Genomic DNA, 18,641 nt, shown 5'->3' with positions numbered 1-18,641 from the left:
TATATAGGGGCGCGCTCCAGTGAGACCCCCTATTTTTCGTGTAACATGAGTACAATGAATAAGACATATAATACTAATGAACAAAACGTATATCTAATGAACAAGATGTATATACTGATGAAAAATAAAATTTAAAAAATTCGTAATGAATAAGACATGTATACTGATGAACAGGGCTGTATATACTGATGAATAATGCAGTATATACCGATGAATAAAAAAATTTAAAATATTATGCTCCCTCCAGGATTCGAACCATGCGAAAAAAAATCATCCTCCAGATACAATATCAGCCATAGGATTGATAAAATAAATGTACCAGATCGTGTCCTAGATCTCACTAAAATTAGGGGGTCTCATTGGAGCGCCCCCTATATATATATATATATATATATATATATATATATATATATATATATATATATTGGAGTAAGAACCTCCAAATAAAGCAAGAACGGAGAACCATTTTCAATCATTTGATCGTCAAGATCTACGGTGAATGCATCTTCTTGTTGGATGAATGTATCACTTGAGTTCGAATCCTGAAGGGAGCAATTTTTATTTTTTTTTTTAGTGCATTAATTTTATAATCGAATGCATTAATTTTTACAGTGGATGCATTAGATTTGATGGTTCTCATGTTCTCACAATAATGTAGTTCTCTCTAGAACCACACCCTATATATATATATGACAAATAGCGTCAAAATCCACCAAGTTTGAACCGATTCTTGTTCTTCCCATGACTTCCAAATTTTTCGTAAAAATTCATAATCTTGGATCTGATTTGTAATTTTCCCATAAATTGAAAAATCTCCCAAATTAATGCTTACATGGCAAATACACGTAAGCTACGTCGTCCGGCGAGTAAAACGACTTCATTTAATTAACCCTTAACCATCTTCGTTTTGGTTTAATTTCAGAGATTAAATCAAATTTTGAAGATGAGTATTCTTCAAATTAGGGTTCTTAAAGAGCAATTCTCAAAAACTCTAAATTCCGAATCTGGAGTTCCCACGTCTACCTCACGCTTATCATCAAGCTCTCGCTCTCATCCCGATGCTTGAATACTTTGTGGCCATGAGCTCCCATCTGTGATTCGAATTTCGCACACAGATAAAAATTTAGAGCGTCGATTTCATACATGTCCTCGTACTGTATAGCGTTGATATAGTGGGACGATTGTGGATTGTAGAGTTGGACTAGGGCTTCTCAATAACAACAAAATGAAGGAAAAATCAAACAATGAAATGGATTGTGGAGAAGATGATCCAGATTTTAAGACTTTCGCGCAAGAGCTTCAAGATTAACTCAAGAAATTCAAAAATCATGGAAAAAATAAGAACTCGTTCAAATTTGGTGGATTTTGACATTATATGCTCTAATTAATTTAGTCTCAAAACGACGATATTTAATCTTAATTTAGTCAATTCAACATAAGTATGACACATAAGTTACATGTCATTAATTTTATGATTGGAAAATGTCATTAAGAAAAAACTACAAATTGATTCCATGATTATAATTTTGATAAGAAATTCGAAACTCGTTAGAAAAAATAAGAATTCACTCAAATTTGGTGGATTAATTATATTTAAAATGAGTGACATTTTATTTTCGAAGTACATGGAATGGAATCATTAAATTCGGGGAGCTCGCACTCTCACAAAAGGCAGTTCCCATGTATTTCAAATATAATTAATTTATTTCAATCTACCGTTGGATGTCATTAATTATATTCTTATGGTCAGACATCATTGGAATAATACATAGTACTATTTCTTAATTTATCTTCTGTAAATATTAGTAGCATTTAATATTTCGAGTATTTTAAATTGCAGAGTTATAATGGCGATCCAAAAGGAATCGAGCTTGAGACTTAATTAGTTACTGTGTACTACAAGACGACAACTATTTGTTGTGAAAATAACAATTTTTTTAGTAATTACTATGTACACTTCAAATAATATTACATTAAATATTTTTTAGACGAATATTACGTGAAACATTAGCCTCAAAATCTCAAAGTTATCAACGTGCTCAGAAATTTCGATAAATCCTTCACTATAGCTTTGGTGTTAAGCGTGACACATTTTGTAATCTACAGCAATTTAAAAATTAATAATAAAACTCTAACATGGCCGCGTGAGTATGAATGAGTACAATTAATTAATTAACATAAAAGCCGCCTAAAAAAAACATAAAAGCACAATGGTTACCAATTATTCAATATTTAATTTATGTGGTACGAATTAGAAAGCAATTTCCCCCGGATGAATAATCTTGTTATTTCTTTTTTTTTTTATGCAAAATAATCTTGTTATTTCCTTTTCAAATAATTCCCAAATAATTGTATGTCACTATCATAAACACCAACAACATAGTAGCGTCATATATATTAATATAACACAAATATTCCTGTGCAACTGGTTTTCAGAATGACACTACTTCATTCGGGAAATGACACTTGAACATTTCCGAATGATAATACTTCAACATACAAATGACACTTGAAGTGTCATTTGTATGTTGAAATAGTGTCATTCAGAAACTAATTGCACGGTGCAATCGATTACACTGGAGAGTGCCTCTTAATATAATAGGTTACTATTTACATGTAAATAATGTAAACACTGAAATTTTAAGACTCCAATATATTAATGTACCTCCATAATAATTGCAACCATCGAGAAAAATATGGATAATTTGGTGGACTTAATTAGTCGGAAGTATGTGTAACCGAATTTGCTTATGATTAAATCATTATAGTAAGCATTCGTAAATTATAGGCCCTATCAAAATATAATTATAGATAAATAGTGATTAGAATAGGTTTGGATCAAGACCATGCCAACACAATGGTATTGTTAAAAACAAAAATGTGTGTTTGGATTGTGATACTCATTCATGTTGTTTGGTAACAAATAGAATTAATGGATTTAAATATTTTAATTTTATTTCATCTATATCTATATAATATATTCAAAAGACTCTCTCTTTCGAGAGGTCATTGGTTCAAGTCCCACCAAAAGCATATGGGTTGTATTTTAATTGGTTTATTGAGTTGTACTTATTTGATTATTTATTTGTAATAGCATGATTGTCATTTGATTAATTCATCCATGTATTATACAATTTCATGATGTAATCTTGTATCTCAAAAAAAAAAAAATCTATATAATATATAAAAGAGAGTTTTTTCCTCCCATTTTTTCCTCCATTTTTTCCCTCTCTTCTCCCATCAATTTTTTCACTATTTTTTTTTATAATTTTAATTCTTTTCTAAATATCATCAAATTTGATTTATGAAAAAATATTCAATATGCATCTTAAGTTCAAGTTCGTAATAAAATCTTTAATATAGTATAAAAATCATCAAAAATGAATTTAAAACGAATAGGTTATTAAAATTTTAAAATATTTTATTTTCTCTCTCTTTATTAAAATTTTACAATTTTTTTTATTTATGTCTGTGTATAAAACTATTTTTTTATTTATTATTATGTGGAATACTCTATAATAATAATGTGCATATTAACTTTCATTATCAAATAATTTAACATTATTTAATAACTATAATAATAATAATAATTATTATTATTATTATTATTATACTTTATACGTAGTTGAAAATTACATTTTTAAATTCAGGATTTTACTGAGTAATTGATATTTTATTTTTAAACTATATTTTGTATTTATTATATTTTGATTCTATTTAATATTTATATTTATTTATTTAAAATATTATTTAATTTCGATTTCACCGTGCATCGCTGTGTACTAATTTTTAATGAATTTCAAATTCATCGTAGTGTTCATAAGACTGAATATCTAAATTTGGAGGTAAACGCATTAAAGCAGCCCATGTAGTTCTTAATTCTGCTGGGCTAGCTGAGTTAATGAGAAAGCCCAATTGTTTAGGGCTTTAACATTAAATGGATTTTTACATTGGGCATAATAAATTTCCTCTCTCAAAAAATAGATAAATAAATAAATGGCATAATAAAGTGAAACTCACTCAGGCTCACCTACTACTAAAGTTGATGATTTTTATGGCAATTGATTAATTTATTATTTATCCCACCGTATGAGTAAATAGTATTGGAACTAAATATAGAATATAAATTTCAAATACTATATGATAGTAAAAAATACTTCCACATTCGGTTCAATTCAATTCAATTGCCTTGGAAAATTTAAATGAGGGTTATACCAGTTGAATTTAGACTATTCTTTACAGAATATTGGTCTTTGCCGTTTTTTCGTGCACTATTATTCCATAAATTTAGAAAAGTCGAAAATATTAAGAGAGCAGCCGTTGAAATCATTCACTATGATTCCACAGTCCACGCTATCATATCCAAAACAAATTAAAAATGGCAGTTCCATTTTCAAATGAGAATTTAAACAATTAACTATTATGTACAAGAGGAGAATGATACTGGTCCAGTTGTGGTGTATACTGATTCGTTTTTTGCTACTCATGTTTTGTTTGATCGGAGTCAAGGTTCGGATTCTTTGTGTGACGATTTCTGGGAAGTGTTTGTTCATGCTCGTCAATATGTGGTGGTGGACTTTTTGCATATACATCGTGAGGCAAACCGAACAGCCCATGAGCTTGCTCGACATTCTTTTTTTTTCTCTGATGTTATGTAGGGGTGAGCAAACTCGGACCGGACCCTCTAAACCGACCCGGACCGACCCGTCCCATAACAAGCATTCGGTCCGGGCCGGGTCCTTTTTTAGGGACCGAAATTATTTCGGATCGGTCACAGTCTAAACCCGCTCGAACCCGTTAGGGCTGCCACCGGGCCGAGGCCCGCCGGTTCCGGGCCGCCGGAACCAAGAACCTGAACCGGCCCTTATTGGATTTGAGCGGGCTAGTTTTCGGGCCCGAAACCGCCGGTTCCGGGCCGGGCCGAAAACCGGCGGTTCTCGGTTTTTCACTTTTTTTTTGTATTATTTTTAATGAAATTAAATGATTTGTGTTTAAATTTCATAATTTTTACTTTACAAATGTTGAAAAATGTTAAAATTACTCAACTTATACTATATATAGTCTTACAAATTATGATGTAAAAAACTTAAAATATTAAAATTACTCAACTTAAAGTCTTAAATTACTTAATAACTTAATCTTATTACTTATATACTATAGTCTATAGTCATATAATTTTTAAATATATGTTGTGTTTTTTAAAGCTTGTAAGTTGTAATTACTCAAGTAAAATAATTTTCAAATTTACTCAACTTAAAATGTTAAATAATATAATAACTTAGTAACTTACAAATTACAAGTGACAATCAAAAATTCAAAATAAATCTTATTATTTATTTATTTATGTGTGGAAATTTATAATAAAGGAAAAATACCAATTGAATTGAAAATTAACTTACTACTACTAGTTAGTTTTTATTTCTTTATGTGTGGAAACTAACTTAGTAGTTAGTTTGTTCTATTTTTTATGTAATCTTTTTTTTAAATGACAATTGAATTGAAATACAATAAAAGAAAAATATTTAACCCACATTGACAAATGACAATGAAATATTCAAATGAATTCATAAAAATGGAGCTCTTTATTGAATTTATTATTTATACCAAAAAAATATTACAATGATACAAATTACATAATCTTGAAAATTGAATAAGTAAACCAACTAATACTAACTAAATAACTAATTGATATTTGATACATTTTCACTATACTAATTTGAATTTCCAAAATGAAGTTGTCTAATAGGGGGAAAAAATAATAATAATTAAGGGCTTGAACTCAATTTTAATAGTATAAACTAGCTTTTGCCCACTCGTGCGATGCACGATAGACATTGAAATTAAATGATAAATTTAAATAAATATAAATAATAAAAAAATCAAATGCTTACAAAATATTCCTTCCGCCCCTCAAAATTATTCATACTTTTCATTTTTGGTACGTTGCCCAAAATTATGCATATCCTATTTTTGGACACTACCCCACATATAATTTTAACAATTTTACCCTTTTAACTTACACTATTTACTCATAATATAGTACTCCCTCCGTCCACGAATTAAAGACCTACTTGCACTTAAATTTTTGTCCACCAATTAAAGCCCTATTGTGCTTTATGTACCTTTTTACTCTTCTTCTTTTCCTATATTTACTACTCTTTGCCACTAATGGACCCACCTTACAACAACTTTATCATTTTTATATTCTATATTTATTACACTTTATCACTAGTGGACCCACCACACAACACCTTTAACACTTTAGTCAACTACTTTATCATTTTAGTCAACTACCCTTATATTTCATCCACAACACATTTTTCAGCTTTCTTAGTCTTCGTGCCCACCCTCAAATGGGGCTTTAATTCGTGGACGGAGGGAGTACTTAACAATACCCTTGATGTGGGACCCTATCTCCACTATCATTACTACAAACAAATTTTTATTAAAACTCATGTCGGGTTCAACCATGCATAATTTTGGGGGACAAAGATAGTACTCCCTCCGTCCACGAAATGAGTACCCATTTGTGCACGGCACGAATTTTAAGAAATGTATGGAGTGTAGTGTGAATAGTTTAAGGGTCCCACTTTTTGAGTGTATTAATTAAAGAGATATGTGAGGTACACTTGCCAAAAAGAGCCAAAAAGAGAAATGGGTACTCATTTCGTGGACGGACGAAAAAGGAAATATGGGTACTCATTTCGTGGACGGAGGGAGTATGTTTTAAAAATAAAATATAATAATTCACATCAATTAATCATTAAAATTCTGAAACTAAAAATATAAAATTTTAATTTATACAAAGTGTAATAATAATTATAATTATTAAATAAATTTAATAATTATTAGATGAAAATTTGCATTATGCATATTACAATATTATTCATCATAATAAATATTTTCATACACAAACGTAAATAAAAAGTACTATTCTTTTTCAAACTTATTTATTTTAAATTCGTCTTTGATGATTTTCGTACTATATTAAATTTAAGATACATATTGATTATATTTTCATGAATCAAATTTGATTGTGTTTATAAAATAATTAAAATAAAAAAATAAAAAGTAGTGAAAAAATTGGTGGAGGAAGACAGAGAAAAAGAGAAAAAAAATAGAGGGCAAAAAAACTCATCTTTTATATATTATATAGATATTAAAATTGAGTGGCCTACGTATCTTCATTGAATAATGAAAAATCAAAGCCCATGTAGTTCTCCTACCTTAACTTACCTAATCGTAGTCCTCCTCGGTCTCGGATCGTTCGGACTCGGTGATTTCATCGTTTGGGCTCTCGTCGGCTTGATCCCATTGGTTCTCTTGAGCTCGCAACTCGGCTTAGTGGCCTCCATGTTTCGAGGATCCATGTTGCTTCTTCTTTCGTCCAAGACAAGCCCACCAACGCTAAATGCTTGCTCGACAGAGACCGTGAGGGCCGGGACCGCGAATAACTCCTTAGCCATGGTGGTGAGTATGGGATATTCCCTCTCGTGCGTGGACCACCATCTCAAGACGTCAAATTGTTGACCTACATTTTTCCAAGCAAATGTACTAGACAAATATATATCTAGCTCGTTAATAGTATAGCTCATTTGTGTATGCATAAATGAATAAGCGGCTTGAGCCCATTCGTTTTGATCAAAACCACTTCCTAAGGTGGAGGAGCCATAATGTTGACCTTGTGAACTAGTACCACTAGACGAGTATGAGGGGTTTCGAAGCATGTATTTTTGTTCATAGTCATTAAACAACGTTCTAATTGTGTTATCCATTCTAAGTTTAAAATTGGGTGGGGGAAAATTTGAATTAGATAAAATTGGGTAGGGGAAAATTATAATTATAATTTTGAATTTGAAAAAAAAAAAGGAAATGTTTGAATTTGAGAGAGAGGAAGGGCCGGTCAAGGCAGCAAGGCTAGGCTAAGCCTAGCTAGGCCTAGGCCTGCCGCCTGCACCCCCCCACCCCCCCAACCCTGCACTGCGCCCCTGGCCCCTGGCCCCTGCCAGCCCTGCTTGCCTCTTGACTGCCGCGCCGGGCCCGGTGGGCCGCGGGCTGCCACTTCCATGAACCGTAACCAGATCGTCCTTTTTGGCGGGCTGGACCCTGAACCGGCCCGCGGTCAACGGTCCGGGCCCGGACCGTTGACTTTCGGGCCAGTTCAGGGTCGGCCCGCCGATCCTGGTTTAACCTTGGCATCACTCCGAACCGACCCGTACATATTAAATATATATTTATTTTTATTTTTATTTCAGTTAATTTCTAATATTTTACAGAAAAACTCTAACTTCTTTCCTCCTACCAGCCACGGCATCTAACCTCTCTCTCAACTCCCAAATAGTCAGCAATCTCTCTCAACTCTCAAGCCGTACATATTAGAGGGTGTGGTTGGAACTTGGAAGGCTTGGTGGTTTTGATGTAAGTGTTCATGTGCCTAATCTCATTTGTGGATATTTGAAATTTTGGAGGCTGGTGATTTCGAAATAATTTATTCTTGGATGAGAAAAGGAGACGTCGAGGGCTTGGTGTAGTTGAGGGCATCGTCCTGAGCAGCTGTGTCCTCGGGCATCAGGTGGAGCTGCTGCAGCCGTGGCCGCCTGATATCGCAGCACCGGCCTCCTCGTTTCCCGCTGTTCCGTTACATCACCAAAAAATAGGTTGAAAATTGAAATTGGGTTGGTCCCGGATCGAACCGAACCCGATCTTAGGTCCCGGTTCGGTCCAGGGCCGGTCCTCAGTATTTTTTCGGTCTGGATCGGCCCGTATTTATAAAATTTTCGGGTCTTTGGTCCGAGCGGGTTGGACCCGATGCTCACCCCTAATGTTATGATCTGTAAGGTCGATTTTCCTAATTGACTTTTAGATATTGTTATTTCTGATTTTTTGTAATAAAGTACGCTCTTTTAGTTTTAAAAAAACTATGTACAAGCCCGTGAATGATTATGTTTAAATTAAATATTAATGTTGCACTCGATATGGAGTAATATAATATATCATCAGCAAAAGTCAATGGACAAAGAGAATAAAACAAAAATGATATCGATTATGATATTTTGGACGAAGATGGCCCCCACACTTAAGTTTATGAATCAATTTGATGAAAAAAATTAGGTTAATGTATCTTTTAATACTCCCTCCATCCCATGAAGCAATGCCTATTTCTTTTCGACACGAGAATTAAGAAATTGATATTTTGTGTGTTAAGTGTGATAGGTGAAAAAGTGAAAAGGTGAATAAAGATTAAATTTTTTGCTATTTTTATAAACTGGTCTTGCTTCGTGGAACAGACCAAAAAAGAAATTTGGTCTTGCTTCATGGGGATGGAGTACTAATAAATATGGTTAAAACTTAAAAGCTAGTGATCGCACATTCGCACTCACTTGAACTAACTACACATTTTCCCACCATTACTTCCCAAATTGTATTTGTTATGATATTTTTAATCTTGACATTCATAAATATATACTGTTACTCACCAAGATTCCTCCTTTAAATATATTCATTCAAGAGCATGCAGGATTGTTGCCAAAAAAATTATAAAATTAGGTTTAATTAATACTTTCTAGATAAAATCTAAACTATTAGTTGATCTTGTAAATAATCGCCTCAATACATTATACATGTAAATTTGTTTTAAAAAATTGTTTCATCACTACACATTCCCTTTGAGAAGAAAAAAAAAGGCTCAATTTATTGCAGATCACAATCTAGAAGTTAATTCAGAAAATTTAACATTCAAATCAGTATATAACTAAAGAAAATAGCAAAATTAACTAAATTATGAATAACTCAACTAACTTTCAATCGAGCATGACAAAAATCCAACACCACCTCTTTTTTTTTGGCTTTTAAAATAGCATCAGAGATTCGATAAGGCATAGCTTAAGTGACAAAGTTGAGACACCCAAAAACTTTCATTTGTGAGTGGTCCCGCTCTTGAGTTCAATTTTGTGCACCAATTATTTCCCGTCTGCATGCGATTGTTTTTTCACATTTGTGTGGTATAGAGATTCTGCATACGTAGCATCGTAAATGTCATTATAGAGTCAGTTAATTCCATCATAACCTTCAAGATCCCTCCTACATTCAGATAATTCTATTATAATCTTGAAGGTCCCGCCTGCATAACATCAGAAGTGTCATTACACAACCAATTAATTCCATCATAACCTTCATAAACAACATGAATAACGAAAAATAAGTTGGAAAGTCCCCTTGGGATGGCCTAGTAGTTGGGGTGGTTGCCTGTTGTCCAAGAGGTCACATGTTCGAATACTCTCGGCCACAATAACCACTAGGTGGAGTTTATGGAAAATTAGAAATGAGTGCATTTTCGACCAAGGGCTCTTGGAATAAAGATAAAATGGTGTTTGATATTAAACAGAGACTTTGGAGCTGGACAAAAGTTTATAAGATGGAGATCCCGTCCTCGGATTTCCACTCATGGCTGAGGAACCCAAATATTTTCGGTAGATCTTGAGTTCCCTCTTACAGATGTTCTTCCCTTCTGTCCCTGCTGTTTTTCTTTCTCCTGTTTTTTTTATGTTGTACTTCTCTCCCTTTGGTACCTCTGGTACCGAGCAATAATATCATCCTCTTTTTCCTGACCAAAAAAAATAATGTAATTTTATCAAAAAAAAAAAAAAAGAGTTGGAAAACAACATCACATAATCAAAATCATTTTCCAACTAAAAGTCAATCCCCAGAAACATCGCCTCATGAAGCTCACCTTCGTAAATCGCATGCTTCACCGCAATCAATAGTTCCAATTGGCTAAAACATATAAAAATATAAAGTTATTTTTACAATTTTTAATTATAAATTCTAAGCTATGACTAACAAGTAACAAGTGCAGAGTTCAAATAGAGAAATAGTGAATGCGACAATATTGTTGACCATAAAAATTGGAATTTTTGGAGTCAAAACAACAGAAGTTTCGTCGGCGGCTCCACCATTCCACTCCCATCTCTATCCTCCACCACTGTAAATATTCTCGATTTCCCACCTCTTCTAAAGAAGCTCCCCAACATTCCAACTTGTTCAATCCCACAAAAAAATGGCCTCTCCCACCAAGCTAACAGTAACACCACTCCTCTTCATCATCACCCTCATCTCCATCTCCATCTCCCCCGCCTCCGCGAAAACCTTCCGCTGCACCTCCGGCGGCGCCACCTGCGACGCCGTGGTCGACTACGTGTCCCCCAACCGCACCACCCTCGGCGCCATCCAGTCCCTCTTCACGGTGCCGCACCTCCGCTCCATCCTCGGCGCCAACAACTTCACCCTCAACTCCACCGGAAGAACCCCCGTCGAAGCGAAGCAGACGGTGAGGATCCCCTTCCCCTGCATCTGCCGCAACGGCACCGGCGTCTCCAACGGCCGCCCCGTCTACACGGTGGTGTCCGGCGACGGGCTCTACCACATCGCGGCGGACGTCTTCTCCAACATCGTCACCGTCGCAGAGATAGTGGCCGCCAACAACATCGAGAATCCTGACGTCATCTTGGTGGGCCAGAACCTGACGATTCCGATGCCCTGCAGCTGCGACGCCGTCGACGGGGCGGCGGTGGTTCACTACGGCCACGAGGTGGCGGCGGGGAGCTCCATTGAGGGGATTGCTCAGCAGTATAACGTGTCTCAGGAGACGCTGATGCAGCTCAATAATCTCACCGGCCCTCAAGACCTCAAGGCTGAAGACATTATTGATGTTCCTTTAAGAGGTATAATCAGTTTCATACTTAATGATTAATTTAAATTTATTTATTGCCTAATTGAGGGTTTACTTTTTCCAAAATCTGCACTTTTTAAATCTCTTGGCCAGTTGGATTAACTATCTTTATGACTTTATCCATTAAAAATCTAAACTTTGCGCACAGAATGTGAAAGAATCACTTAATTGTTATTGGTGGGACGTGGGGTTCATGTTTGACAAAAAGGCATTGCAAAGATTGAATTTTTATCTACTCGTTTGTCAGTTTTTGGTCAATGATGTTTTAAAGATTTCCTTTTTTCTTTGCTCTTACAATTTTCTTTTATCATGAATATGATATGATATTGCTCAAAATAGTCGTTTTCTCTCAAAGAAAAGATTGATTTTTTACAGTGATAAGTATGCAAACATCATTATCTCCTTCAAGATTTGCTAGCTTTAACTTATTGTGGGATAACGCCTTATGAAAATTCATGGAATTGCTGCTTATCTGCTGGAATCATGCTGGTTTCTTTCTGGATTTTGATGGCACCTTAGCTCTACTGAATTAGTCATGTGCATTATGAAGCATCTCCTGTATAGTTTCTGACTCTCTGTGTCCTCTCATACAGCTTGTTCTTCGATGGTAACCAACAGCTCGTTGGACTACCCGTTGCTCGTTCCAAGCAATGCCTACGTGGTCACTGCTAATACTTGTGTGAAGTGCAAGTGTAATACTGCAATGAACACTATGTAAGTGGAGAAGAGATCTCTCACTAAACTTTCCATAGCCGCTTGTCTGATTCTTGACCTTGTTCCTTGCTACATTTGGCCTCAGGTTACAATGTGAACCTGCTGGCATCAATTCATCGTGTCCTCTAATCCCATGCGAGGGTTCAGCGAATTTCTTGCTTGGAAACACAACAACTTCCGGTTGCAATGCCACCACCTGTTCCTACGCCGGTTACAATCGAACGATACAGACAATGGTGGACACGGTGTCAACTTGCCCCGGTAGGCGTTCAATCTTGAAGCATATTCTATTCTCGTATCATTCATATTTCTACTAACAAACATATTAATTCTTTGTGATCTTTCAGCTCCTCCAAGCCCCGGATCGTCTGCAACGAGCTTGTGGCAAGGTTGGAGATGGAATGGACTCATGATTTTCATGCTTTGTGTGCTTCTTGTCTGAGCCGTTCTTGAGGATTTTCAGTGCAGTTGTTGGAGAAATAAGTTGCGCGGATTTGTATATTGCAAATTTGATTTGGACAGGAAACATTAGGAAATAAGAAATTGAGTAATTTGTAATGTGAGGCTGATTGTCCTCGTTTGGTTATGTTGTAGTACTACTATATAATGTCCCTATTTTCTTGATATTATTTTTTTTGAAAAATATTTTCTTGATATTATTCAGGTATGGACTTCAATAATCATTTAGGTATATGGATAGAACTAATCAAAACACGTGTGAAAGGTTTTAAATGTTCTGTTTCTATGCTATAAAACCCTCTCTTTTTTTAGTACATAAAAACGAGAGAAGCGTATGTGTATGGTTAGAGTCTTGGAGAAATTTATTCATACCCCATCGATTTGGAAATAATACTAGTATTCCCTCCCGCTTCAAATGTCTTTTTTCTTTTGGGCGCGGAGATTAAGAAATGTGTATAAAATAAATAAAGTGGGTTGGTAGAAATGGTTTAAATATTAAGTATAGAGAGAGTGTATTGCTAAAAAAGAAAATAAAACATTTAGAATGAGATAATCCAAAAAAAAAAATGTGACATTTGGAGTGGGACGGAGAGAGTAATATTTTATAGTGGGCCGACTGATCAAGATTAGATTTTTATTAGAAAAAAGAAAAAGAAAAAGTGGGATTGAAATGAAGAAGGTGGCATCGACAATATTAGCCCGTGTTCCGACAGCAGTACCATCACCAATAGTCATAGGAAAATTGTCGGCGTGGTGGTAGGGCAGAAACCTCGGACTCCATCGAATAATTTAAGCCATCTTAAGAATTCTGCGTCTGTATATTTTCTTCTTGCTATGCTCTCAAACCTTTCTTTTCTTACACCGCAGTTAATTGGATAACAAAGATTAGAAAAAGAACCGCCTTTTATTGTTTTTGTCATCTTTCTTGATTTCGGAAATATCACAGACTCGGGATACATAAGGAATTAGTTGTTTTCTCATGTTGTTTTTTCTTTCTTTGTCAGAAGAAGAATTCGAGTGCATTGGGAAAGGAGGTGTAGAGGGGCGGACATGGCGGCGGCGCAACTCGCCGGTGGCACCGCGGTTTCTTGCGAAAGTAACAGATTGTGTTCTCTCGCGCCAAACTATAAAGGGTTTCGGTGTTTGCTGGGGAAAAGGAGAAGCTTTGATGGTGGCCGCGCCGCCGCACTCCCTCTGTGTTTGGACAGGGCAAAATTGTTGTTGCCATGTCCAATTATTCGACAGAGGAAGACAGCAGTTTTTCCAAGATTGAATTGTCAGTTAAGTCCGGATTGCAGTGTGGAGTCTGATGATGTGGAGGATACTGTTGCTCTTAAACAAGAATCCCAAAATGGAGGGCCTAAGTATGACTATCTTTTTTGTTTAATGCCATGTTTGATTATGAAAACATGATCTTTTGTGTTTAATTGTTGGGTGTCTGCTGTGTATTTGATCATTGTGCGTGATTTTGATGTTTGAGCTAAAAAAATCATGGAGAGGGCAATAAGTAGTTTCGAGCAGTGTAAAATGAATTTTTTTTGTGTCAAAAGATTCTTTCTTGAAGATAGGTGTGCTGCTGCAGGATCAGACCAAGAGTCTCTACGTGTTTGTTTGCGACTAAATGACTTGTTTCTGTAAGATATAAGACATGTTAGCATTAGTGGATTGTAGTATATGCGTGCTATGTCTTACATGTAGTGCAGATGTAATCTTTCTACGCCAGCGAGGTAGCTTCTCACGTTGAATAGTTATAACTCGGATGAATTGTCCTTGTTAGCAGTAAATTAAATGGGGCCGTTTCTTCTCAAATAAGTGAAATTGGTGGCGAGAGTGCAGCTCCTAGTGATAACCGTGCAAACAATGTTAGGCGTGAGCTTGTAATGTTGTCTTTACCAGCAATTGGTGGACAGGCAATTGATCCAATCGTGCAACTGTTGGAGACTGCATATATTGGCCGTTTGGGTAAGATTGACTAGTTTTGTTTTGAAATCAATTTTTGAACTCTGGCTTACTTTGCTAGTATTACTTTAGTTCTATTTTCTTCATCTAGTCTTTGTATTTACTTTTGATACGCCTGGAGGTGCTTGCATTTTATCACATAGAAAGTTGATTATAGGAGTAGTATAGCCCCATAATATACATGAACTCTTTCTTATGGCTTATTTAAATCTTATGATCAACAATCAGTGGGCAGGCGGAACTCATACCATAAGAGATGTTCGACCATTTTACTTCACTTGCAGGCTGTAGTCTTCATTTCTTCTTTTTGCGTGGATTGCTGAAGGGAGAGAATTAATTACATCCCCATATTTAGAAAGCATTTTAATTCTCCATTTGTTGTCATTATCCTTTGATTTGGTTCAGTGACTTACAGTTAGTTACCTATGGTGTTTCGGATCTATTCATGAATTTCTGTTAGTATTTTTCCAGGAGATAGTAGTTGTATTCTTTGTTTATTATTTTACCTAGTCAAAAAGCTGAAAACTTGTACCCTCTCACGAATGAAGTCCTTAGTAGCGAAAATCAGAAATTTTCATTATTTCTTAGCCGATGATAAACTTGAAATTGAAAACCGGATTTTTTGTTTTCCTTTCCTTCCTTTCTTCTTTGTCTCTCCCTCTTATTGTTTTTCTGAAATTTTTAATTTTCATTTCTTTGCCCCTTGCACATTGCTCTTATTCAGGTGCCGTGGAGTTGGGTTCTGCTGGAGTCTCCATATCACTCTTCAACATAATCTCGAAGCTTTTCAATATTCCCCTCCTCAGCGTTGCTACTTCTTTTGTGGCCGAAGATATCGCAAAGAATGCAAGCAAACCTTCTACCTCAGGTAGATATGATCAAGCACAAATAATTTTTGTTTATAGTCATGTATGTAGAACCTTAGCAATGTTGGATGTTCCAATTATGCAGTAGCAAAGATGCAGCTATCTTCAGTGTCGACAGCTTTGTTTTTAGCTGTTGGCATTGGCATCTTTGAAGCTACGGCCCTTGTTTTGGGGTCTGGACCTCTTCTCAGTTTGATGGGCATATCACCGGTATGCTTCTTTTGCTGTTTGCCTTATTGTGAATCATGCGAACCATTTCCGTTCATGGTAGCTCCAAAGTTGCGCATTATTGTTGACATTGTTGTTGCAGGCTTCTCCAATGCGTGCTCCTGCACAGCGGTTTCTTATCCTGAGGGCCCTAGGTGCTCCTGCTTTTGTTGTTTCTTTGGCCCTTCAAGGCATTTTTCGTGGCTTCAAGGATACAACGACGCCTGTATACTGTTTAGGTAAAAAAAGAAACAAGGTTTCTCTGAATGACAAAAAGATGTTTCTTACATTTTCGTTGAATTCCTGACTGAGCAATTCAATCGCTGTTTATATTGTTTATGTTATCTATTTACATCTGATAAATCATACTTACACGCGGTTATGTGTCTTCTGCTAAAAAACATTGGAACTTTGGTCTGCAGGATTTGGAAATTTTACGGCTATATTCCTCTTCCCTTTGTTTATGTATTATTTTCGGTTGGGTGTCAATGGAGCTGCGATTTCCACCGTTATCTCTCAGTATGTATTCGTTTAAGCTTCTCCCTGGCTTTTATTACGTTGATTTGAGGTTCTAGGACTTGGTCTTACTTGATCATTCTGTTTTAATGAATCGGTAATCGTGGCAGATACATTGTCACCTTCTCAATGATATGGAATCTCAACAAGAGAGCAGTATTATTGCCTCCAAAGCTTGGAGAATTGCAGTTTGGTAATTATCTGAAATCAGGTAAGCCAAGGTCACTATATTTTCTTTGAGTACTCTTCCTTCCTTTCTCTGGAATGTCATTCGTGTTTCTTTTTGTATATATGAGAATTACTTATAATGGCCATAAGCATGTCTCTTCTCCAGTTACCTTTGGAGCTATTTTGCTGTTTATATACATAAGATTTAGGAACCTTGGTACATCCATGTCAAAACAGACAGTAAGATTATGGCAACAATATAGGAGTTCCTTGCCAACATCTATTATTACTCGTATTCTGTATTTTGTATTTGAGTTTATCGGTATATGATATCTGACGAGTCTTAGGGGGTTAGGTGGTTTTCTAATTGGGAGGACTCTTGCTGTTCTTCTGACGATGACACTTGGTACATCCATGGCGGCTCGTCTGGGACCCGTAGCTATGTCTGCTCATCAAATTTGCTCTCAAGTTTGGCTTGCTGTATCACTACTTACTGATGCATTTGGAGCAGCAGCTCAGGTGATCCTCTCTTTCTTTTCTTCTTGCATTTTCTTTTCATGGGCTTATGTTGTTTTACTTACTTTATATCATTGATTTCTCGTCGTGAAAATACTTGATAGTTTTTGGATAGATTGATTTATGGGATTGTTTGATACTATGCTTCATACGACTTAGTTTGGTCTCAAATTTTGGCTTTCCTCAGGCCTTGGTTGCCAGTTATATATCCAAAAAAGATTATGCTAACGTGAAGGATGTCACTCAGTTCGTATTGAAGGTACTTTGTCGAGATTCTTTCTGTTGCATTTTATTCTGAACAAGGTTATCGTTCTTCTTAGTCACGATTCATATTCCCTTATGTTTTTGCAGATTGGTCTTGTTACTGGTGTTTCCTTGGCTGTAATACTGGGGTTTTCTTTTAGTTCGTTGGCTCCAATATTCACCAAGGATGTCGAAGTCTTGAGGGTCGTTAGAACTGGCGTTCTGGTAAGTATGCACGAGAAGTTAGTTTTGTTTCGATTACCTAGGAATGATATTCCTAACTTGGTTTCATGTAATTTTGCAGTTTGTCTGTGCCAGCCAACCTATAAATGCTCTAGCTTTTATCTTCGATGGTCTCTATTACGGTGTCTCAGATTTCCGTTTCGCTGCAATCTCAATGGTAGATAAGAATCTGTTAAATCCTTGATCTTCTTAGTCACAACATAAAGCATTGATATATCTAGTTTTCAATTTGTAGATGCTGTCTGGTGCAATATCTTCTATGGTTTTGCTATATGCTCCTAGGGCGGTTGGCCTTCCCGGTGTTTGGTTCGGTCTGACTCTCTTAATGGCACTACGAACGGCTGCCGGATTCATCAGGTAATTGCGCACCTTCTTTTGTCAATCGGAGTATAACAGTTATCTTTACTAGTATTGTTTTGAATCTGATTTATTTGTATTTCGTTGTTTTCAGATTATCACAACGTAGTGGCCCGTGGTGGTTCCTTCACACTGATCTTAACAAAGTCAAGGTAGGGTTTTTGTTTTGTATACAAGGAAAATAGTAATGAAGCAAAAATTTCAATGACAATCTGTCGTTTGTTGGTTGTGAATTCTGAAATCTTGTTCGACTTTCAGCTCGTATGATGAGAATTCGACAAGGAAAGGATGTTTGAGGATTCTGCAGCCTCTACAAGTCGTGGAGCCATGGAAGAAGAGTCGGACTTGACAGAACGACATCCTGAACCCGGGTGAGGTCCCGTTGATTGAACTACTTCCATCGACCCCATTGTTTGGAGAGTCGAGGGTGAAGGCTTGGATGAGGTTCGCTACGTTGTCAGAACTCGCACGAGTAGGAACTGCTTCTAAATCACAAGATGTTGCAATTAGTTTGATGCAGTTTTTTTTTTCTTGATACAGTTTCCCTTTTCTGGAAACTGTATAGTGTCTATTCTTGAACGCATAAGTAAATAATCTTTTGACTATTAATACATGGTTAAGATAAATATAGTCCATTGGTTTTCTTCTTTCTTCCTATTATTCAA

At 35.9% G+C, this 18,641-nt stretch overlaps 2 protein-coding genes across 5 annotated transcripts; both read left to right on the top strand.

Moving 5' to 3' along the window:
* Positions 1-11,056: 11,056 nt before the first annotated feature.
* Positions 11,057-13,101, top strand: LOC130989205 (lysM domain-containing GPI-anchored protein 2). The gene is made up of 4 exons (XM_057913157.1): positions 11,057-11,720; positions 12,322-12,442; positions 12,528-12,703; positions 12,790-13,101. Exons 1-4 carry the CDS (start codon positions 11,057-11,059, stop codon positions 12,882-12,884), a joined length of 1,056 nt encoding a protein of 351 aa, XP_057769140.1. The 3' UTR covers positions 12,885-13,101.
* Positions 13,102-13,500: 399 nt separating this feature from the next.
* LOC130989203 (protein DETOXIFICATION 45, chloroplastic) lies at positions 13,501-18,623 on the top strand. Of its 4 annotated transcripts, none has more exons than XM_057913154.1 (15): positions 13,501-13,657; positions 13,906-14,265; positions 14,682-14,863; positions 15,585-15,728; positions 15,812-15,936; positions 16,037-16,172; positions 16,356-16,452; positions 16,560-16,660; positions 16,973-17,136; positions 17,321-17,392; positions 17,485-17,601; positions 17,681-17,776; positions 17,855-17,976; positions 18,071-18,128; positions 18,235-18,623. In XM_057913154.1, exons 2-15 carry the CDS (start codon positions 13,952-13,954, stop codon positions 18,241-18,243), a joined length of 1,737 nt encoding a protein of 578 aa, XP_057769137.1. In that variant the 5' UTR covers positions 13,501-13,657; positions 13,906-13,951; the 3' UTR covers positions 18,244-18,623. The 4 variants fall into 4 exon arrangements, with proteins under 4 accessions (XP_057769137.1, XP_057769134.1, XP_057769133.1 ...); XM_057913151.1 differs by having other exon boundaries at positions 13,535-13,717; XM_057913152.1 differs by having other exon boundaries at positions 13,543-13,713.
* Positions 18,624-18,641: the final 18 nt, after the last annotated feature.

The sequence above is a fragment of the Salvia miltiorrhiza genome, chromosome 6 (genome assembly GCF_028751815.1).
Source record: "Salvia miltiorrhiza cultivar Shanhuang (shh) chromosome 6, IMPLAD_Smil_shh, whole genome shotgun sequence".
Classification (NCBI taxonomy): Eukaryota; Viridiplantae; Streptophyta; class Magnoliopsida; order Lamiales; family Lamiaceae; genus Salvia; species Salvia miltiorrhiza.
Note: the sequence above shows the minus strand (reverse complement) of the source record. Positions and strands in the feature narration are given on the sequence as shown.